This window comes from Lactuca saligna, chromosome 1 (genome assembly GCF_052625555.1).
Source record: "Lactuca saligna cultivar CGN05327 chromosome 1, ASM5262555v1, whole genome shotgun sequence".
NCBI lineage: Eukaryota > Viridiplantae > Streptophyta > Magnoliopsida > Asterales > Asteraceae > Lactuca > Lactuca saligna.
Window position 1 is genome coordinate 183,621,245 of NC_136417.1, and position 24,678 is coordinate 183,645,922.

Sequence of the window (24,678 nt, forward strand, 5' to 3'; positions counted from 1 at the left end):
GAGGGGACCAGTCCCCGAGGATCGGTTGTTAGGACCGATGGGTAGTCAGCACCCCAGAATGGCTTGACATGGGTAGTCAGCACCCCAGAATGGCTTGACCGGGTAAGACGGCACCCCAGAATGGCCGGATGGGTAGGTCGGCACCCCAGAATGGCCGTACCGGGTAGTCAGGCACCCCAGAATGGCCTGGCAGTACGTATGTTATGTGTTTGTGTGGTATGTGGTACTTTGGGGGAACTCACTAAGCTTTGTGCTTACGTTTACAGTTTTGTTTTCAGGTACCTCTGCACCGAAGGGGAAGGAGCCGGCGCGGTAGCGGCACGTCATACACACACTCTTCGGTTTCCGCATTTACGAGATTTACTGGGATTGTACTCTGATATTTTGATGGGATGTATGGTTTGACCTTTTGGAACATGGTTGCGATGTGTTATGGTGTGATCAAACAATGTTTTTATTTATTAATGTTTTCTAAAGTAATATTTTAAAAATGAAATTTTCGGACGTAAAAATTGGGACGTTTCACCTAACTCCGCTTTCTATGTTCTTTTTTTATCCATGTGTTGGTATTTATGGGTACTACAACTTTCGTTTAGACCCCGTCAGCTAATTCTCATTCTATCTCAGATTTACGAAACTGTATTCGAATTCGTTGCGCTTAAAGAGTAGAGACTAAGTTTCGTCCATATCTTTAACATACGAGCTCTATTCTCAATGTTATTTATATCCAAATGTTGGTATTTACGAGTACTACAACTTTCAATTAGATCATGTTGGCTAATTCTCATTCTATCTTAGATTTACAAAACTGTATCGAATTCGCCACGCTCGAAAAGTAGAGACTAAGCTTCGTCCATATCTTTCGCATACAATCTCCGTTCTGGACTATCTTTTTATCTTTGATCTCCTATTAATGAGATCTTCAATTCTCGTTTGGATTGTTTTGGTTAAAAATTGACCGATCTAAAATTCGAATTTCGGGTTGTGCACCGCTCTACTAAATCTTAGAAAAATCATAACTTCCTCATGCAAATTCAGATTTGGACGTTCTTTTTATGCACACTCTCAGGAAGTATTTTATCATAAATTCACTTTTTACGATTCCCGATGTCGTATCGGTTTTGCCGTAAAACTTCGACATGTCATAACATCTTTGTTATAACTCGGATTTCGGTGTTCTTTATATGTATGGAACCCTTGAGACATATTCTACAACTTGGTTAAGATTATTTGTTCCAAATAGTCATTTGTCGAAAATTCGTTTTGCGACACTAATTGCCTCTAAATTGACTAGCTCGGATCTGCGAGCGTTACAGCTATGATGTTATGTGATAGTGGTAGGAGGGCTATGATTGACCCCAATACCGGTCGATTGGGTCGAAGGGCTATGCCAGCACCTGGATAAGCTAGGCAATATATGACTTATATGTTTATGAACTATGATGTTATGTGGTAGAAGTAAGAGGTGAAATAGTCCCCAATACCGGTCGAAAGGACTAAAGGGGTAGGCTAGCACCCTGATATGCTAGGCAAGGTACCGGTCGATAGGGCCGAAAGGGAAGGCCAACACCCTGATATGCTAGGCATGTTACCGGTCGAAAGGACCAAAAGGGTAGGCCAGTACCCTGATATATTAGGGAAGTTACTGGCTGAAAGAGATTGAAGGGGTAGCTAGTACTTAGATATGTTAGACAGTAGGTGTTATGTATGGTATATGGTATGATGGGGGAACTAACTAAGCTTTGTGCTTACGGTTTTCATTTTTTGTTTTAGGTACTTCTTCCTCGAAGGGAAATGAGCCGGCACGGTAGCAATGCATTACACACACGATTTTCCGCATATGATATTCTTGGGATTTATACTTTGACATTGTTACTATTTTGTGACATGCTTTTGAGAAATATGATCTATGGTTATTATGAAATGAAATAACTTGATGATATTTTCTTTAAATTGTTGTATGAATCATTATATCTAAATGAAATTTTTGCTAATGATTTTTGGGATGTGACACAATGCATCAAAGCTCCAAATTCACCAAGAAGAGAAAGAATGCTAGCATTTCTTAAGGAATGATCTGAGTGCATTGGAGGCTGAGAAAGATCCAACCCCAAAGGTTAATGGCCTTCAAATACACCCAAATCCCTAAAAAATGAACAATCCATTAAGCCGAAAGCGTGTCACGCTACCTGAAGAGTCGCCAGCCTAACCAAAATTTTCCAAATTTCTCAGTTTCCAGCAAATGCGATTAATGACTTCCTGCTTCGCTACATACTTCTACTTTACTTTGGACTATTAAACCCTCCATTAAAAAATGGAAAATTTCCATCGGGAATAAGGTGTTACAATAGGTTTGAATGACATCTTGATATTTATGAAAATGTTTGACAATAATGTCGAAAATGTAAAATGTATATTTGTTCATAATGTTATATAATCGGATTTTTCCTACCTGTCTAAATTGGGTTTTTAGTGGTTCAACACAAGGCCATGTTACCAAAAAATATGGACCATTAGAGGCGAGCCTCGTTTTTCTACAACCTAAAAAATTGGTTGTATGACGATGTGTTTGACAAACTAGATGGAAGTTGATAACTTACAATTCGAAACTAATAGATGATAGTTGTAAGCTGGTAATTGGTTGTGGTTAGTTGGAATCTAATAGTAGCAAGTTTTTTGAACAATATAAAATTACAGTCAATGGTTTATGAAATATAAATATATAAATATATTTTTAAAAGTAGGCGTTTCTTTTTAAAACATTATTTGAAGTAGCTTTTTTTATTATGACTTTTTTTTTAATAAAACTAAACTTTTAGGGACGAACAAAGTTTTTTTCTTTTTTTCGAATACTTTTCTTAAAACCTAATATATAAAAACTGCTAAAAACTTTATGCCGAAGATAGACCAAGAAAAATCAACATTTCATATGATCGTTTTTGTAATTAACCCTATATATCTAATATATTATATAATTAATTAATAAAACAATATTCCTCAAGTATCAATAATTTCTACGGTATAAACAAATACTATTAAAAAACAAAAGCAACTCATCATGACCATAACTATAAGCCCAAAAAAACATAAAACATCCATATGCAAGCAAACATCTTATATGACACATAACTTCATCTCTCTTCCCCAATCCCAACTCCCACACGCTCTTCTCTCTCCGAAATCCTCCTTGGAATTCCTCCACCGTCTCTACCGTGCCAGAAGCCACCACCACTACTGTCATAACTATATATATATCGATTGCAAGCACTCTAAAGTCTTAAAGAGAAGGTGGGTAATCATCAAGATGATGAAAAGAATCATGGGTTTTGATTTATGTTTCTTTCTTTTGTAGAATTCACACGTAATTGTCTAAACATTCATCAGATTCTTGAATATTATCAAAGAGATTGGTCGGGTCTTTGTTTGATATCAAGATTAAGGTTAATCTGTTTTTGGTGATAATCTCTTTACAGATCAAAGAAAAGAAGGTTTCCAATTGGATAGTGAAGGTTGACTTTAATGGAGTCAATGGAATGTGGATATATTTGCCCTTATGAAAAGGGTACCCAGAAAATATCAGTTTGTGATGAGATTTTGAACATGAAAGGTGATAGCTTTCGAGTGGATATGGAACCTTTCTCTCATCTCACGAACTACAATCCAAGATTTAATGTAAGTTTAGTTTTTACTTTTAGTTGCTATATCTAATTTTCTTCCTTTTAAGTTTGTAAACAAGAATCCATTAGAACAAGGGTATTCATGTAAAAGTATACGACTCCGTTTATTTTGTATTATACATTTCTTTTATTTAAAAGGTACTTTTTATCTCTTCAAAAACATTTAAACTTTTGTCATCAAAAGAAGAGAATTTATATCCTAATAGATTGTAATGGTTATTGGATTTATTATACATTACGATCATCCTAAATGAAACAACAGTTTTTATGTCGAACTATACGTTACATGGTTTTATTTAAGGTTACCGTTTTTTTTTCTTTTTTTTTTTTTGACAAGTTATGTATAAAAATCCAAAGAAAACAAGATTTTTTGAAAATAACAGTAGACGTGCTACTAAATTATTTTTTTGTTTTATTATATTATTAATTACTATTATTATATTTTTTGACCAATGCAGTTAATTATTTTATTTGCATAATTATTAGTTGCAAAGAAGTTTATCAAGAAAAGGATCACAAATTGCGGAAGGCGTTGACAATGAAAGAGATGGTAGTTCTTCGCCCAAAGGTCACTCCTTATTTTTCCTTTTTATAACATATTTTAGTTTTCTCTAATTACATATGATAAAATAGATTAGTAACTTACGAATAAAAAAGTTAAATTTTATATTATATTAAAGACAATTGAATTAATCTGTCAAATATATTTTTTCCATAACAGTTTATAACTAAGTAAATCAATAATCGAATTTGTGTGATCATAGTTTTTCTTGACCATTAAAAATTTAAAACTACTGCACAAAAAATTTGTAACCCATGCAGTTACTTATTTTCTTTGCATAATAATATAAATTTACCTTTACATTAATTGTTACACCAAATATAAGGTGGGTAGACTTTCTTGTTAATTAGTTTACCTACTCGAATAAAATAATTATATTGATGTAGATTGATTAAGAAATAGAAAAACTTACGTAATGGCACTTATAAGATTTTTGAAGAAGATAATGATATGCACATAAATATGATTTTATTACTAATTAATTTATAATTAAAACTCTATAGTTGATTATACGTGTCAACTGAGAATTATATAACTACAAATATAACAACTCATTACAAATTAAGAATATTGTTCAACCTATTTTAATGAGTCATAACAATTAAATTACAAAAAGGTATCTTCTACTAACAGAGGAAAGAAAGTTAAGAAGATCTTCAATTCCTTTTTGTTCCTATCCAGATATTTGGAATCTCGGTTGCACATGCACATTGAATTATTTGCTACGTTTCCGGTGGAAAAGTTGGTTTACTTTCCGATTTTATTATTTCATGTATATTTAACATTTTTTTTTTTTTTTCATTTTAACAGTAGACACAATGTCAGAAAAATCTACACCAGTGTTGGTGGTGGCGACAGAGCAACAACTCCACCACCAAATTAGCATCGCGACTGGCGGTAGCACCACTACCGTCAGCGACACACCAACCAGAAGCAGACTCATGGGAAAAAGATCGAATAGTTTCAAACAAACATCAATCATCAGTCCTAGAAGAATCCTTTTCTTCTTTGCTACATTGTGAGAACGACCTTCTCCTTGTCTTTGTTTTAATAATTACATCATTTATGGCCATCCCATAAAACAAAAATGATATTTGTATGTTTGCACTGTTACACATCTCCACATGTGTATAATTTGTCCCCACAAAACAAAATATAATTTGTCCCCACATGTGTATTCACATTGACCCATAATATGCATTATTCACTTGAACTTTATGCATTAAGAGTAGTACATGATTCATCTCGTATGCCTAGGAATCGTTCGATAGGGCATTTCCGGCTTGTCCCATTGCATTAAAAGTAGCACATGATTTATGTACATGGAAGTTGATCGATAGCGAATTTCTCTTCGATAGAACATTTCTCATTTGTACCTTATGCATCAAAAGCAATACATGATTTGTCCCGATTTCCTATGGCCAAGAGAAATGTTGATAGGGTGTATCAGTATACCTCATGCATAACAGTATCACATGATTTGACGACCATCAAGTTGACTTATGGTGATATGTGGACACGACAATTGTTCGATAGCATGCTATTAACTTGTACATTATGCAATAATAGCAAAACATCATTTGTCACATATGTCTATCGACATGGGAATTGTTTGATAGCGTATGACACATTTGTATTTCTCGCATTAAAAGTCGCACATGTGTTATTGTTCAAATGGGTAATTTAGAATTTCCCATATAATGTTATTATCGTGGGGATTTAGAGGGACCATTTCAAATGGAAATAAGCCAAAAGAGTTGCAAATTGAACAGTTTAACTAAGAAAACAACAGATCATATATGTCACCAATGACGTAAAAAAAACTAAATACAATAATACAATCGCACAAAATTCAAGAATAACTATGGTTTTTTTTTTTTTTTTTTTTTTTTTTTTATTATTATTTTTTTTTATTTATCTGTTTAATATAACATTGTACTTTATTTCTTAAGAATATGTATCATACTTTGAGATTTTGTTTATTAATATTTACTCTTCAATATCTATTCAATTATAGAACATTTCACTTTAATTATTTTATGAACACGACGTTCAATTTTTTAGACACACTATATTTTCGAAATATATATATATATATATATATATATATATATATATATATATATATATATATATATATATATATATATATATATATATATTAAGGCTTATGCCACTACATTTTAAAAAATATATTTAATTATGTAGATGGAACTTGTTTGTATCTGGATGATATTAGTGTAACTTAATATTTTATCAAAGTAGATGTTTGTAATAGAAAAACGATGAAAGTATAATGTTTTATTCAACAAAAAAATTAGTTCTTTGTTTTTTATTGCCATTAATCCATTGAATATTGACAGGTCAAGCATGGGAACTTTCCTACTGATATACTTCACCCTCTCCATGGCCAAGCACAGCCAAGATGACAACATGCTCAATTAATACCCACAATACACCTTCAGAGGTCTAGCAATTTTTATTCTTATTCTTTGTTTCACAAGCTGCCGTTGTTTATGAGCATTAATGAGTTTGTAATGAAAAAGGTTAATTTATCGATGCATTCCTTTTATTGATGTTTTTGCACATAATGTAAGGCCGGAACTTGAGATGTTGTATATACTTTCCTAAGCTGCCCTTGTTTATACAATAAAAGGTTAATTTCTCCTTTAAGAAATATATACACCTTTAATCCAAGAAAGCATCCCACAAAATCATTCCGAAAGTTATGTGTGATGTTTCTTTTCTACTTAATGAGAATAGACTCTTTTGTTTAATATTGAAAGTACAACCAAATTAAAAAAGCGAACCCCTTTTGTTCACCTTTAACATTAATATTTAAATAAACTCCGAGGATGTTCCCACGAAGAATATAAAATGTCCACAAGCGCTTTAATTAGATATGCAACTCAACATCATCATTACCCATTTTCAACTTTCCAAGACACAACAAAAATAGTAGTTAGGCTTAGAAGCCTAGGAAGCAACAATATATATCTTTCACCTTCAACCTCATTCCCCTGTCACTCATTGCCACATTACTCGAACCTTGACCCCAACTAAAATTCTCCCTTAGTCAATCTTCAACACCCGCCATCTTCCAACCAACTTTCGTTCTCTCATATACACACTAAAATCCCAAACTCCAAGGAACACATATTAGCCTACACCTATTCCAAGAGTTAAACACTAATTCACCATTCAATTTAAACCGTTTTAATTTTTTAACAACGTTTTAACACTTATTCACAACAAGAATAACAGGCAATAGCGGCGACGGACACTTTAGCGACGACAACAAACAAGCTCGTTTTTTTGTTGCCGCTAAAAGTGTTCATCGCCGCTAAATGTTTAAGTTGGCAATCCGCATCATTTCAATCTCATTTGTCCATTTAAGTGATCATCCAATGACTAGAAGGGTGTAGGAAACCCCATGTTGTATTCCCTCCGGTGTGTCCCGCCAAAGAGTGATCGTCACCAATAAAGGTGTCGCCGCTGAAGGCTTGTACTAGCGATCCGCATCATTTCAACACCATTCGTCGATTTATGTGATGATTCAACGACGTAGGAAACCTCACATTGTTTTCCTTTTGATGTGTCGCCACTAATAAGTATTCATCGCCGCTAAAGAGCATCGACAATAAATCTCTCTTTGTCCTCATTTTCTTTCCGGGTATTCTGTGTTCTCCCTTCATCTTCTCTGTACACCACTATCGACCTCATCAGAATTTCACCGAAATCTTTGCAGTTTCACCCTTGTTTCAAATTGTTTCATAATTTGGGGTCGTGACTCGAAGATCAGTTATCATAAGGCTATGAGCATTGGGGATGGAGAGATTTAGACCCCTTGGATGTGGATAATAAAGATTAGGTGATCCGAGAGTTCGATTAGTCTTTTGGAGCCAAAAGGTATAACCGTAAAGTGATAGTTCGGGGCTTTTATGAAGTTTGGATTTAAGATTGGGAAGTTTTAAGACAAATGAGAGTGGATAGAATTGTAGAGCTTCTTATCACCTTTTTATTAATATAATAAACATCGAAATCAGACATAGAACGAAGACATTATGGTATTTGGAAGATTTGTGTTTTTGGTCCCTAGTCGAGTACATTGGGCATACTGTACGAGTACGATGGGCGTACTGGCTAAATGGTTAGATGCGGAGGCACCCACACACGTTTGGCGTACATGGGAGTATGATGTATATATGCTCATCAGGGGCAAACCCTAATTTTTAGGGTTTGTGCCCTATTTAATCAACTTATGTTGCTTTGAGAGTTTCTTATGATCAGCCTCCACTTCTTCAAGCCCTAAGAACGAAACCATAGCCCTAATTTGAGTGTATGCGGCCATTGTTGTGATCTTGTGGTGTTTTTGGATCCTTTGAAGGATGTAAAGTTTGGTGGACTTGGAGCTTGAAGATCCAAAATATTCATCAGCTTTGCAAGCTATTTGAGATATAAAGTGTAACATCCCGAATTTCAGAAGTACGATTTAAGAGTTTAATGTGTAATTTCGAAGAATGGACTCAACGAGTAGGTATGCTTACTCGCCGAGTTGGAGCGGGTTTTGGTGGCGAATTAAGTGACCAACTCGCTGAGTCGGAAGCTCGACTCGACGACTTGGTGCTGGGATGAGAAAAACCCTAATCTTAGGGTTTGCACCCTATTTAAAGGACTTAATGTCCTCCCCTCAGCTCCATTAGCCCCTTTTGAGATCCAGTAAACCATAATTTCGTGTGAGGCTTCATTGTTGAGGAGATTGGGGCTTGGAAGAGGAAATTGTTGGAAGGAGCTTGAGAAATTGGAAGCTAGCATCAAGGGGTTTGTATAGATTTGGGATCTACATCAGATTTGGGCACATCTCTAAGGTAAGGAGCCATTATCTTAAGCTATTTCCTTTGTGGTTCATCCTTGGTGGTTGTTTTGGGAGTCCTTTAACTTTTTTGAGACCTATCTCGGATTTGGAGTTAGATCTGGGGTTGCTACTCCAAATCTAGACCTATGATGGCCTAGAATGTCATAAATCTTCAGTCTTTGAGTTGTCGGTGAAGCTCCTTTGTCTAAAACCCAAGCCCTAGTGTGTTTTGGGCCTATATCTCTTTGGTTTCACGTGAATTTTGTAACTTTATGTGAGGGATAGATTGTAGAAGGGTGGATCGATGGATTGGAGCCTATGTATGGCTCGAAAAGCCTCTGAATGGATTAACAACCAGAGACCCTCAGCGAGTCATATAGGTGTACTCGACGAGTTGTATGAACATGTGCATGGACTCGACGAGTTGTAAGAACAACTCGCAAGTCTGTTGAAGACTGCCTTGGACTCGACAAGTTTGTTCTTGGACTCGGCAAGTCAGGTCGCAGAACCCCAACCTCTTTTGGTTAAAGTCTGGACTAAGTGAGTCGTTTGGCGACTCAGTAAGCCGGACAGGATGGGACTCAGAGGTCGTTGGACTCGGCGAGTCTTGGGGCAACTCAGCGAGTTAGGTTGCGTTATGAGAGTTTTCGGGGTATGGAAACTCGAACAGTTGCCAGGGTGACTCGGTGAGTAGAGTCAACCAAGAAGGTTGACTTTGGCTGAGGACTTTGACCAGTTTGACTTCCAAGGGAACTTTGGTAATATTGGTGTTTATGGAATTAGTTCTTTGGTAGTGTTCAGTGGTGGCGATCGTGTCGGAGGCCGGAGCAGCTTGGTCTTATCTTTTCAGTCAGCAATTCCAGGTGAGTTATCCTCACTATATCAATAGGGTCTAAGGCACCAAGGCCGACCCTTTTTGTTGTTGTCTTGGTTACAGTATGCTACATGTGGTTATGATCTATTAGATTGGTATCAAAATAAATAGTATGTTGTTATTCTCATGTAATCCGTTAGGATTGGTATGTTAGTGACCTGGTTAGGTTGATGCCTTGGTCATGAGAGATTGCTATGATCGATGATCTGTGAGATAGTTATATCTGATATATGTACTTGTACTATTGATGTGCTTATTGATCAGTTAGATCGGCATCCTGGTAATTGGGACAATATTATGCCAGTAACCTGGCTTTGGTGAGTATCCTGGTATATAGGATGATGCTATGTTAGGAACATGGTTTAGGTCGGTATCCTGGTAAATAGGATGATGCTATGCTTTATGATATGCTAGATCGATTTTTTTGCCTATGAAATGTTATATAATTTCATGTTATATGTACACAAGGTTATTCGCTTGAGGTTTCGGTTGAGGCGGTCCTGCTTTGTGCTGAAGGCTAACATACCCTATGAGTGGCCCAGATAGATTGTAGGCTTGTATGGCGGTCCAGTCATACCGAAGGCTCAAATAGATCTAGATAGACTGAAGGCCTGGTGTCGGCGATCTAATCATACTGTAGACTCAGAGAGTGGACCAGGTGAACTGAATGCCTGTTGAGGGAGGACCAGTCACGCTACAAACGTGAGACGCATAGATGTTCTGTATTAGGATACAATATGTTATGATTATGGTTGTATGCAGTTGGTATTTTGGGGGTAACTCACTACGCTTTCTGGCTTACATTTCAATGTATTGTTTCAGGTACTTCAGGAGATTGTGGCTAGGCGAAGGCGTGATCATACCGTTCCTCATGTTTTATGATTCATGTGATATGGTTGTGGGGGATACTCTGATGTTTAAACTATTTTGAAAATAAGATGTATGAACTTAATTGTTTTTGAATGAAATAAAATGTTTTAAATTGGCTTGAATTTTATGGGTGTTACATAAGGTTCCCAAGTTGATGGTTCCTTATGATAAATCTAGTTTACGACTTTATTTATGCATTTTTTTGGTTCTTTAAGCCATGCTTGGTAGTATGGACTACTCCAGAAGCTTGGGATGATAAATCTTGGCTTTTAAAGGTCCCTTGTACATAAAATGATAGCTTGATGGGTTTAGCTCAGCCATGCAAGGTTGATGTGCTTCTAAAATGAGTGTAAACGCTAGATTTGGACTTTGGGGTGTTTTTAGCCATGCAAAGGCTAAAAGTCTTCGACTTTTATGGTTTAAGATGTTAATATGATGTTGATTTGAGGATTAGATGTTAAGTTCTTAAGTGGTTAAGACTTTTGGGCAAGAAATTAGATTATGTGCAGAATGTTGGGTGTACATATAAGTACGCATGACGTACTGGGTGCAAGCCTCATTTCCGGATCAGTTGCGTATGCAAGGCATACAAGCCAGGTACGTCGACAGTACACTAACTAGTGGGTTGATGAAGTTTGCAGGCTTACATTATATAGGATTTGTTTTGATTAAGCTTGGACCCTAAACTACTATGCCATGAGATCATTTCTGGACATTGGGCTATTGTTTGGCATTGGGGCTTCTTGGATTGGACCTATAATGTGTCATTTAGGATTTTGGGTCATATTGGGATTTTTGAGCTATTGGGTTGGGCATTGGTTTTTGGGCCAAGTGAAGAAAGGGTAAAATGATCGTTTACCATGAGTGTTAGACAACTAGACTAGGATTCCAAGTTATAGTGTAACATCCGGATTCCCAGGTATATTATTATTCATTTAATTTTTGGAGTTTGTGAAGGAACTCGGCTAGTTGGCGCCAAGACTCGCCGAGTAGGGACGCGGATGTTCATTCTATTTCATGACCAGACTCGGCGAGTCTACGCTGTTTAGTGAATCCCTAATTTCCAGGGCTTGGGACCTATTTAAGGGCCCTTATGGCTGTCCATTGTGGCTACTACCCCCAGAGAGAGAGTCTCAGATCGTTTGAGAAGCAAGGAGTGACCATTGTTGATCTTGGTGGTGTCGTTTAGTAAGAAGAAGGAGGTTCTAGCCAAGGGAAAGCAAAGGAGGTTGCTATTCTAAGGACTAAAAGCTAAGATCATTCATTTGAGGTATTATTTCGACTCTTCTTCTGTTTTGGGAAGGATATGTGGTTTTAGGGTTTCTTGTACACTTGACTAAGTTGATTTGAGGTCCAAATAGTCCCTTTTAGAGATGAGGCTTTGTACCTGGATCCATAGAGGTCCACAGAGCCTTATTCTTCAAGCTTTATGGAGAACAATGGAGGTCATGACCTTGGGTTAAGGTATTTGGGACAAAGTCATCATTTGATGCTTATTGGTTGAGTTATAAGCATCAAGATTCAGACTTTACGTGACATTTATGCTTGGGAAGGCCAGATCTATGGATTAGGGGCACAAATCTGACCACAGGAGATCAATAGAGTTTGTGCATGGCATGAACTCGCTGAGTTGTTCTAGGGACTCGGCGAGTAGGGTTAAGGTCCACGTAGATCACTCAGTGAATAGACTTGCTGAGTTAGGGATAACTCAATGAGTCAGAAAGGGGTTAAAAGACGAGAGTTCAAGGAGGTACTCGCCGAGCTGTTCTTGAGACTCGGCGAGTTGAGTCGGGGTAGCCCTACGATTCATGTCAGGTGTGACTCATCGAGCATAGGATAGGACTCGACGTACCAAGCGGGATAGAGAGTTAGTGGACATGTGTGTACTCGTCGAGTCACCGGTGTGCACTCGGCGAGTTGGTTCAAAGTTGACCGTTGACTTTTGTTGACTATTAGGGTTTGGTCAACAATGGGGTCCTTGAGTCAAGAGGGGGGTAAAATAGTCTTTTACCCTTCTGAGGGTGACAATAGAGGGTCGACTCTAGCCTCGAGTGTTATGTTTATGAGGGTATTTACTTTGTATGAATAAGCGGAGGCTAGGCAATACTTCTACCGAGTTAGAGATTTACGAGACGTTTGAGGTGAGTCTTCTCACTATGCCTTACCCGATGGGATAATTGTATGTAACCGAAGGGTCTTATGTGTATGATGTATATGCGATGTATGTTATATGTGATATGTTATGTGATATGAGCATGATGTGTGTGATAATCGTCAATCTTGAGTCAAGTCGAGTCATCAAGTCAAACCGGTCAACTCGATTAAACCTTGTGTATTAGGGTTTGTGTTATGTTCATACTGTATAACTTGCTATATTAATGGGAAAACTTCACTTGGGAAAAATCTTGTGTTCAAAATTTCCTGAGCCTTAGAGCGAATCGATGAACTAAACTGATGAAAACCATGTTGCATGCTCATTGGGAATGTGTAAGATCCTTAAACAAGGCTTAACAGTGTTTGCGGACCTTACTTTGCGAAGACGGACACTCACAAATGCCACACTTGAAACCTCTCTCAATCGTCTTCACTCTATCTCTCTCTATGAAAAATCTCTCCCAAATCTCTCCAAGTATGTGAAATCTCTCTCAAATACCTCTCTATATGAGCAATCTCTCCAATAATGTCAAATCTCTCCCAAATCTCTCCAAGTATGTGAAATCTCTCTCAAATATCTCTCTGTATGAGAAATCTCTCCAAGAATGTCAAATCTCTCCCAAATCTCTCCAAGTATGTGAAATCTCTCTCAAATATCTCTCTGCATGAGAAATCTCTCCAAGAATGTCAAATCTCTCCCAAATCTCTCCAAGTATGTGAAATCTCTCTCAAATATCTCTCTGTATGAGAAATCTCTCCAAGAATGTCAAATCTCTCCCAAATCTCTCCAAGTATGTGAAATCTCTCCCAAATCTCTCTCAAAAGTTCCCCTAACTTTTTAGAATCATTCGGATCATTCCGACCCTTAACCGGGTCAAAAACGGCTTAAAACGGGGCGAAAACGAGAAAAATAGGCTTTAGGAACCGAAACCAAGAAGAGAGGCCTCTCAGGACCAGAAACGAGCCTCTGTTGACTGAGGCATGCGAGACCGAGCCTCGGTCTCTGCCCCTCTCGGCCTCTGCTCCTTTCTCGGCCTCCGCCTCTCTGTCTCTACTCAGCCTCTCAGTCTCTGCTGCTTCTCGGCTTCCGCCTCTCTGTCTCTACTCGGACTCTCGGTCTCTGTTCTCTTCCCTCCTCTCGGTCTCTATTCTGTCTTCTCGCCTCTCTGTCTCTTCTCTTCTCTCGGTCTCTGTTCTCTGTCGCCTCCTCTCTGTCCCTTCGCGCCTCTCTTCTCCTTCTCTCCTCTCTGTCTCCTCGCGCCTCTCTGTTCCCTCTTCTCCCCTCTCGGTTCCTACTCTCTCTCTTCTCCCCTCTCGGTTTCTACCCTCTCTTCTCTCGGTTTCAGCATCAGAAGGCCGAACCTCGGCCAGATTTCGGAATTGTGTCACTTGTAGCCCCTTTTTGATATTTTTAACATTTTGAGCCCGTTTTTCGTGATTTTAAAGCGGGATTTTCTCCAGTAATTATATTTTAACATAATAAACCCTAAATATTCATAATTTAAACATATTTTGATGAAAATCATTATCTAAATAATAAAGATCTGATGGGGGATTTACTTAAGGTGGAGTGTTGACTTTGCCTTATCCAATGTCACAAGCAACCACCCCACACCCACTCTTTGACTAACCACACCTCCCCACCTTACCTAGATCACTTCAATGTCCCTTACACTCAAATTACACTCATTCCCACGTTTTTAGAGCTGGAACAAACATCATCTCTCCTCATTTTCTCTCATTTGCTCTCATTTCACTAAGTATCAAACACCACATTTCTCTCAAACTTTTTCTACATAAATTTCGAGATTCAAGGCTGATTTTCAAGTGTTCTTCCACTCTTGGTAAGTAAAATTCATCCTCCTTATGATTATTTCACTTCATTCTACTCAAATCATTGATTGCTTACACAAACTCCATAACTATAATGTTAGATTCTCGAAAATCTTCAAGGCATCTCCAAGTGTTCTTGAATTAAACACTTCCATTCTTCAACAATCATCTACTGAAATCACTTAAGGTGAGTTCATACCCCTACATTTTCATGTTTTCTCAAGTGGTCAGGGGGGGAATACAAGTTAAAACACCAAGAACATAACTAAAATTTTCTAACAGCCTTCATCAGAAAATTTCAACTCCATTCACGGACTGTTTTGGGAATCTTAAACATTTTTGATTTTAAAACTATACAAGGTGCAAATATTTCAAGTTCTTAGCTTTAAAATGGCTACTTGCACATCTCCATACGATTTTTCTACAATTTATGGTGATTTTCACAAAACTGCCTATCATTTCAAACAACAATCCGGACCAGTCTATGATTTTTGTCTTATTCACCCAAGTTGTAGGTCGTTAAAAATCGTGATAAAAATTATGAGTAAACTAGACACATTTTGCGAACTCTCAAAATTTACGGATCTAGTTTTCGACTTCGTATGATTTTTCTATGATTTTTCCAAAACAGGGTAGAATGGCTAAAGTTAGCCAACAGCATGTAAATATCATAACACTTTGTATTATGTTGAGCAAAATGTATAATCATAAGTTCTAATTATTAAATGTGTTTCCTTGTTAGTTGTCATCATGAACTGAAACTAAGTACTTCATAATAAATATTAATCATTCATTTTAGAACATGTATATTAAACTATAAAGCTATAGTTTGATAAATTCATAACACTGATACATTTTCATAAAAGAGATTATACATATTACATACATTTTAGATAAACTATAATAGGTATAGTTTATGATACATCACTCAACACACTCGTACAAAAAGGGTACATTCATACAAGAAAGATTTATATTCACATATATTTCACGTAAACTTGTTAACCTATATTGTGAGACTCTCTCTCTCCGCGTACGTCCGAGTGCGGGATATAATTCCTGGTAGTTATAATCAGAATCTCCTTGAGGGAGAACGTGATACTTGTATATAGATCTATATTGGGTTTGACACCCCACACCTTGCTGCTAGCTATAGTGGGACCTGCAGGTCTACGGGTGACAAATGTCATTTCATTTTCGCGACGCCTGAGAAACGTTGTGGCAGGTTCACATAGTCACAGTATGATTATAGCGACTCACCTAGGGAGATAACAATTCATAAAGTTTACGGGATTTCATAAAACCTAAGTAGGTTTTAGGTTGATTTAAAATTTACTTTCCATATCATTTCAAACTTATGACATTTCTACTAAGTAAGGATGATTTCATATACATTTTGGTCTTTGGTTATAAGGCTACATTATACGGATTTTAAGGAAAATATCGGATTTTTCTGAAACAAACGCGACATTTACATGTGAAAGATTTCTACTAAGTTTTATAATAAAAGCTTATGAACTCACCAACCTTTGTGTTGACACTTTTCAAACAACTTGTATTCTCAGGAAATCACTAAACAGGTAATCAAGTGTTGTTGAGGATGGGACGTTAAGGCGTCAAACTTTTCATATTTCGTCAACATATTATAATTGATTTTGAAACATGTAATTCATACAAGTGATGTAACTTTTTCAATTATATATATGTTGGTTGTGTTTGCTTAAATTACTATTGAAATTGTGGTTATGATACTATACATGAAGTCCTCCACCCCCGGACGTTTCCACCATCCTTGGTTTGGGGGTGTGACAGATTGGTATCAGAGCGCGGTTTATAGTGAATTAAGTATGTCAAACCACATAAGATATACAAACTATAAACACATTTGGGACTAAAGGTCTCTGATTCTTAAAATGCTTTAACGAGTTGTACTTTTAGAAAACTAATAATTTCTTGTTTTAAAGTATACTTACATGCATTCTATACTCGCATGGTGTCATAACTTAGGAGAACATAAATTGAAAGAGGAGGAGTCGAACATTATTAGTACGCCTTAGCATGTGTAATCAGTTCTGGGAAGGATATAGCCTGATCAACTATATCCGTCCGAGAAGTAACTTACGCACATTAAGGAATAGTCGTAATGAGCGACAAATCTGATAACCTAACTACACTCCATAAAGAACACGCTAAGAACCAAATATAAACATTTAAAAATACTATAGGAGTATTTGTATGTTTCTATAGCACCAGATTATTATTTCCGATATGTGCTTCTTAACCCCCGTTTCTCGTGCAAGCGACATGGCAAGATTTCATATACTCGGGGACCCATATTTTCCCAATCAGGGAAACGCAGGATGGATCGATGATGAGCCCGAGGAGGATCCTGAAGAGGATCCCGAGGAGGAGCCCGAGGGGGAAGACGAACAAGAAGAAGAAGAGGAAGACGAACAAGAAAAAGAAGAGGAAGGCAAACAAGAAGAAGAGGAAGACGAACAAGAGGAAGAAGAGGAAGATGATGAGATAGTCATGTTTGGGAACGAAGTGGAGGAACCACCAGAAGTATTCAACCCTCCCTACATCGCGAGGGTACCCGCGCACCATTTTGGATACAACGGACCTGAACCCCCTTGGGTAACAACGATCGAAAGGTGGAGCCGACAACAACGCCAGCGGTCACCATATGGCTACCAACGAGGTTACTATGATCTCACTCATGGTGGACCGGCTGACAGAGCTCTCCCCGTCACGATACAGCGAATAGCAAGTATGGATGGTCGTGGTAGGGCGACGACCGATCAGGTCCGGTAGCTAAGCGCCATCGTACAGTCTACTACTGATCGTACCAGAGACCTGGAAGGAGACTCTCACCACAGAGACCGACTCATACAAGACCTTCTCGCTGCTCAAGCAGAAACAAGAGAGTATCGGGAAAGATACATGGCACTCGAAGAGATAATGGTTGCAGCCAAACGCAGATTGGCGGAACTACAGGGCGCATCGACATCATCGCAGCCTCCGTCAAAGAAGGGTCGCAGTGATTAGAACTCGTTACTATTCTCACGTCTTGGTAATAAAATTTTATGAGTACGTATTGGTGCTACTCTTTGTATGTAGGTCGACCCTGCGACTAAGTGATTACACTATTCAACGGGCTTTTGTAATGCCAAGACTATCTTTTGTAGCGATATAATGTAGACCCTTATGTGCTCAAACTTTTCCCTCTAAACGTTATGTACTAAATGTTATCAATGAAATTTGGCGTGCATTTTATTTATTGAATGTTTGGCACTAGACATCATAACCTGATCACACAAACAGTTTACGAATAATAAAGTTTTGATAAAATACAAGAGGGATGAAACCAGTAACACTCGACTCGTTATCACTATTGAAGTCTTACCGACTGGTCATTTTTTTTTATGACAGAACCATGCCACCAAGCAGAAGACCAAGACCTTCCGACAACACGGTGCCGCCTCCACCACCACCCCCGCAGTTTGATCCTGCGATGTTTCAGGCTGCAGTAACGGCAGCCGTGGCAGCAGCAATGTCGCAAATGGGTACCAATGGTTCTGGCGGTTCTGGATCCGGAGCTACAAATTCCATTCATGGGGACAGCACGGGGCGTACGAGGGAGTGCTCTTACAAAGACTTCACAAATGGCAAACCCGACCCTTTCAATGGAAGCGGGGGCGTCATCACGCTGGTGCAATGGTTCGAAAGGACCGAGGCAGTTTTTGAAATTTGCGCTTGTCCCGAAGCGAGCAAGGTCAATTATGCGACATTCACTTTCACTGGAAAAGCACTTACTTGGTGGAATGCCCGAGTTAAATCACTTACTCCTGCAGTAGCTAACGCAATCAGCTGGGAGGATTTGAAAGCCTTAATGTTAAAGTAATATTGTCCGAGGGGCGAAATACAAAAACTTGAAGAAGAACTTTGGAACCTCAGAATGACAGACACTGATCTTGAAACTTATACTGCCCGTTTCAACGACCTAGCACTTCTCTGTCCAACAATGGTCACTCCAGAAGAGAAGAAGGTGGAACGATACCTCTGAGGGCTGTCATCTCAGATTCAAGATAGTGTATTGGCCTCGAAACCCACTACCTTTGAGAGTGCCAAGGAATTGGCACAACAACTCATAGATCACAAGGCTAGCCGTGGTACCGTGATAACCACCACCGACCGAACAAAAGGAGGGAACAACAAGAGGAAGTTCTGGGGCGATAAAAAGAAACAACCAATGTAGGACCCCGCCAAAAAGCAACAGATTGTTGTTGTCCGTGCCGCCACTACTGCTATCACTCCAGCGCCGCCGAAACAGTACACGGGAACTCTTCCCAAGTGCAGCAAGTGTAACTACCACCATAACGGTGCTTGTCGAGAGTTACAGTGCAATAACTGCAACAAGAAGGGACACACCGCACGATTCTGTAGAGCGACTACCCAACCCGCCGCTCAAGTCGCTACGACCGCCAACACCGGAGCAAGCCAAACCTGCTATGGATGTGGTGAAACGGGACACTTCAGGAGGAATTGCCCCAAGGCACGAGCCCCTAATACTGGGGGTGTATGGAGAGTCCTAACTTTAGGGCAGGGAGAAGCAGTCAAGGATCCCTATGTGGTTATTGGTACGTTCCTCCTCAATAACTCTTATGCATGCGTACTTTTCGATAGTGGGGCAGAAAGAAGTTTCATAAGTCACCAATTCAAACATATACTTAAGCAAAATTCCCAACCACTTGAAGATTCTTACGTCGTAGAAATGGCAAATGGAAAGGTTGAGCGCGCTAACGATATTTACATAGGGTGTACTCTCACTCTAGACAACCATTTGTTCAAAATTGACCTTATGCCGGTCACCGTAAAAAGTTTCGACATAATCATTGGTATGGATTGGTTAAGCCTTCATCGTGCTGACATTTTATGTTACGAAAGGGCCGTTCGCCTCAATCTGTTGAATGGCAACATTCTCACCGTTTATGGCAATAAACCTAGTGCGAACCTACAAATCATCTCTTGTGTTAAAACCCAAAAGTACCTCCGAAAGCAATACCATGCATTCTTAGCCCACATCGTAGACAAGAAACAGGAGGTGAAGGACATCAAAGAAATTCCAGAAGTATGCAACTTCCCTGATGTATTCCCAGACGATCTGCCAGGTGTACCACTCGCATGACAAGTCGAATTTCGGATCGACTTAATCCTAGGAGCTACCCCAGTCGCCAGGGCTCCATATCGCTTAGCACCGGCAGAAATGCAAGAACTATCCAGCCAGTTGAATGAACTATTGAGCAAAGGGTTCATTAGGCCAAGCTTCTCGCCCTGGGGAGCACCAGTCTTATTTGTAAAGAAGAAGGATGGGTCTTTTCGTATGTGCATAGACTACCGAGAACTAAACAAACTCACTATCAAGAACCGTTATCCCCTACCCCGAATCGATGACCTCTTCGACCAGCTCCAAGGAGCCAGCTACTTTTCAAAAATCAACCTGTGGTCGGGCTATCATCAACTACGAGTTCAGGAAGAGGATATCCCCAAGATGGCATTCAGAACTCGCTATGGGCACTACGAATTTGTAGTGATGCCATTCGGGTTAACAAACGCGCCTGCGGTGTTCATGGATTTGATGAATCGAGTGTGTCGACCCTTCTTGGATAAATTCATCATCATATTCATCGACGATATCTTGGTCTATTCGAGAAGCGAAGAAGAGCACATACAACACCTACGACTAGTTCTGGAGATTTTAAGAACCGAGAAGCTTTACACCAAGTTCTAAAAGTGTGAATTTTGGCCCCGTGAAGTAGGATTCCTTGGCCACGTAGTAAGCAAGGAAGGAATACATGTGGATCCCTCAAAGATCAAAGCAATCGAAGATTGGTCAACACCTACAACGCCAACAGAAATCCGACAGTTTTTGGGACTCGCAGGCTACTATCGAAGACTCATATAGAACTTCTCCAAGATCGCTAAGCCTCTCACCACCTTGACTCAGAAAGGTGTGGTGTTCGAATGGGAAGATAAACAAGAAGCCACCTTCCAGACACTAAAGCAAGCCCTATGCAACGCACTAGTCTTGTCTCTTCCAGAAGGAACCGATGATTTTGTGGTGTATTGCGATGCTTCGAATCAAGGCCTCGGCTGTGTGCTCATGCAAAGGGGAAAAGTCATCGCTTATGCATCAAGGCAACTGAAGACACATGAAGTTAATTATACAACCCACGACCTTGAACTGGGAGCGGTGGTGTTCGCCCTGAAGATCTGGAGGCACTACCTCTACGGCACCAAGTGCACCATCTTCACTGATCACAAAAGTCTTCAGCACATTCTGAATCAGAAAGAACTTAACATGCGCCAAAGAAGATGGGTGGAATTACTGAATGATTACGAATGTGAAATTCGCTACCACCCGGGCAAGGCCAATGTAGTAGCCGATGCCTTAAGCAGGGAAGAATACGCGGGTCACCAAGTAAAATCCCTAGCCATGACCATCCACTCCCAATTGGCCACCCAGATCAAAGAGGCCCAATTAGAAGCCTTGAAACCAGAAAACGTGGCAAGCGAAGCACTAAGAGGGATGGACAAGAACTTGGAAGTCAAAGGGGATGGAACTCGTTATCTCATGAATCGAATCTGGACACCGAAGTTCGGTGGGTACCGAGACGTTGTAATGAACGAGGCCCACAAGACTCGATACTCCATTCACCCTGGGTCAGATGAGATGTATCTAGACCTCAAAAGGTTATACTGGTGGCCAAACATGAAGGCTGAAATTGCTACTTATGTGAGCAAGTGCCTCACTTGCGCCAAGGTCAAGGTGGAATATCAGAAGCCATTAGGACTACTTCAACAACCGGATATACCCGAGTGGAAGTGGGAGCGAATAACCATGGACTTCATAACCAAACTGCCTAAGACATCAGGCGGGATGGATACCATATGGGTTGTTGTAGACAGATTGACCAAGTCCGCGCACTTTCTGCCAATGAAAGAAACATACAAGATGGAGAAGTTAACCAGGATGTACATTAAAGAGATCGTGCGACTGCATGGTGTACCAACATCCATTATCTCTGATCGAGATAGTAGATTCACCTTGCGATTCTGGCAGTCCCTACAGAAGTCTCTGGGAACTAGGCTTGACATGAGTACGGCCTACCATCCACAAACTGACGGAAAAAGCAAGAGAACCATCCAGACATTGGAAGACATGCTGAGAGCCTGTGTGATAGATTTTGGTAAGGCATGGGATACCCATCTGCCGCTTATCGAATTCTCTTATAAAAATAGCTATCACACTAGCATTGGAGTCGCTCCATTCGAAGCTCTCTACGATCTCAAGTGTAGATCACCTCTGTGTTAGGCCGAAGTCGGGGATACTCAGCTAGCCAGAGGGAAAATCCCTGATAGCACCCTTACTGGGCCTAAAATCATAAGGGAAACCACAGAAAAGATCGTTCAAATTCGGGAAAGACTGAAGGCATCTCGTGATCGACAAAAGAGTTACGCGGATAAGCGATGCAAACCTTTAGAATTCCAGGTCGGAGACCGGGTACTACTAAAGGTTTCCCCCTGGAAAGGGATGATACGTTTCGGTAAACGAGGGAAACTAAACCCAAGGTACATCGGACCATTCGAAATCCTTGCCAGGATTGGTCCTGTGGCGTACAAACTCCGACTACCACAAGAACTTAGTAACATACACCCTACCTTCCACGTATCCAACTTAAAGAAGTGTCTGTCTGACGAGACACTCGTAATACCGCTCGACGAAATCGAAGTTAACGAAAATCTCCACTTTGTGGAGGAACCCATCGAGATCATGGATCGAGAGATCAAGAGAACAAAACATAGTTGCATTCCCATAGTGAAGGTTCGTTGGAACGTGAAACGAGGGCCTAAGTTTACCTGGGAACGCGAAGATCAAATGAAGCAAAAGTATCCGCATCTTTTCCTAAACCCTTGAAGTCCCAGCCGAATTTAAATTTCGGGACGAAATTCCCTCTAACGGGGGGATGATGTGACAATCGTCAATCTTGAGTCAAGTTGAGTCATCAAGTCAAACCGGTCAACTCGATTAAACCTTGTGTATTAGGGTTTGTGTTATGTTCATACTGTATAACTTGCTATATTAATGGGAAAACTTCACTTGGGAAAAATCTTGTGTTAAAATTTCCTGAGCCTTAGAGCGAATCGATGAACTAAACTGATGAAAACCATGTTGCATGCTCATTGGGAATGTGTAAGATCCTTAAACAAGGCTTAACAGTGTTTACGGACCTTACTTTGCGAAGCCGGACACTCACAAATGCCACACTTGAAACCTCTCTCAATCGTCTTCACTCTATCTCTCTCTATGAAACATCTCTCCCAAATCTCTCCAAGTATGTGAAATCTCTCTCAAATACCTCTCTATATGAGAAATCTCTCCAATAATGTCAAATCTCTCCCAAATCTCTCCAAGTATGTGAAATCTCTCTCAAATATCTCTCTGTATGAGAAATCTCTCCAAGAATGTCAAATCTCTCCCAAATCTCTCCAAGTATGTGAAATCTCTCTCAAATATCTCTCTGCATGAGAAATCTCTCCAAGAATGTCAAATCTCTCCCAAATCTCTCCAAGTATGTTACATCTCTCTCAAATATCTCTCTGTATGAGAAATCTCTCCAAGAATGTCAAATCTCTCCCAAATCTCTCCAAGTATGTGAAATCTCTCCCAAATCTCTCCCAAATCTCTCTCAAAAGTTCCCCTAACTTTTTAGAATCATTCGGGTCATTCCGACCCTTAACCGGGTCAAAAACGGCTTAAAACGGGGCGAAAACGAGAAAAATAGGCTTTAGGAACCGAAACCAAGAAGAGAGGCCTCTCAGGACCAGAACCAAGCCTCTGTTGACTGAGGCATGCGAGACCGAGCCTCGGTCTCTGCCCCTCTCGGCCTCTGCCTCTCTGTCTCTACTCGGCCTCTCGGTCTCTGCTGCTTCTCGGCTTCCGCCTCTCTGTCTCTACTCGGACTCTCGGTCTCTGTTCTCTTCCCTCCTCTCGGTCTCTATTCTGTCTTCTCGCCTCTCTGTCTCTTCTCTTCTCTCGGTCTCTGTTCTCTATCGCCTCCTCTCTGTCCCTTCGCGCCTCTCTTCTCCTTCTCTCCTCTCTATCTCCTTGTGCCGCTCTGTTCCCTCTTCTCCCCTCTCGGTTCCTACTCTCTCTCTTCTCCCCTCTCGGTTTCTACCCTCTCTTCTCTCGGTTTCAGCATCAGAAGGCCGAACCTCGGCCAGATTTCGGAATTGTGTCACTTGTAACCCCTTTTTGATATTTTTAACATTTTGAGCCCGTTTTTCGTGATTTTAAAGCGAGATTTTCTCCAGAAATTATATTTTAACATAATAAACCCTAAATATTCATAATTTAAACACATTTTGATGAAAATCATTATCTAAATAATAAAGATCTAATGGGGGATTTACTTAAGATGGAGTGTTGACTTTGCCTTATCCAATGTCACAAGCAACCACCCCACACCCACTCTTTGACAAACCACACCTCCCCACCTTACCTAGGTCACTTCAATGTCCCTTACACTCAAATTACACTTATTCCCACGTTTTTAGAGCTGGAACAAACATCATCTCTCCTCATTTTCTCTCATTTGCTCTCATTTCACTAAGTATCAAACACCACATTTCTCTCAAACTTTTTCTACATAAATTTCGAGATTCAAGGCTGATTTTCAAGTGTTCTTCCACTCTTGGTAAGTAAAATTCATCCTCCTTATGATTATTTCACTTCATTCTACTCAAATCATTGATTGCTTACACAAACTCCATAACTATAATGTTAGATTCT

General features: G+C 39.6%; 1 protein-coding gene across 1 annotated transcript; it reads left to right on the forward strand.

Moving 5' to 3' along the window:
• Positions 1–3,082: 3,082 nt before the first annotated feature.
• LOC145046613 (uncharacterized) lies at positions 3,083–6,896 on the forward strand. Its single transcript, XM_078994903.1, has 5 exons — positions 3,083–3,288; positions 3,474–3,672; positions 4,164–4,245; positions 5,050–5,257; positions 6,603–6,896. Exons 2-5 carry the CDS (start codon positions 3,520–3,522, stop codon positions 6,682–6,684), a joined length of 525 nt encoding a protein of 174 aa, XP_078851029.1. The 5' UTR covers positions 3,083–3,288; positions 3,474–3,519; the 3' UTR covers positions 6,685–6,896.
• The last annotated feature ends 17,782 nt before the right edge of the window (positions 6,897–24,678 follow it).

Coding starts and splice junctions, on each gene's coding strand:
- LOC145046613 (XM_078994903.1), top strand. CDS start 3,520: ATGGAGTCAATGGAATGTGGATATATTTGCCCTTATGAAAAGGGTACC. Junction 4,246..5,049: donor TGGTAGTTCTTCGCCCAAAG/GTCACTCCTTAT, acceptor TCATTTTAACAG/TAGACACAATGTCAGAAAAA. Junction 5,258..6,602: donor CTTTTCTTCTTTGCTACATT/GTGAGAACGACC, acceptor GAATATTGACAG/GTCAAGCATGGGAACTTTCC.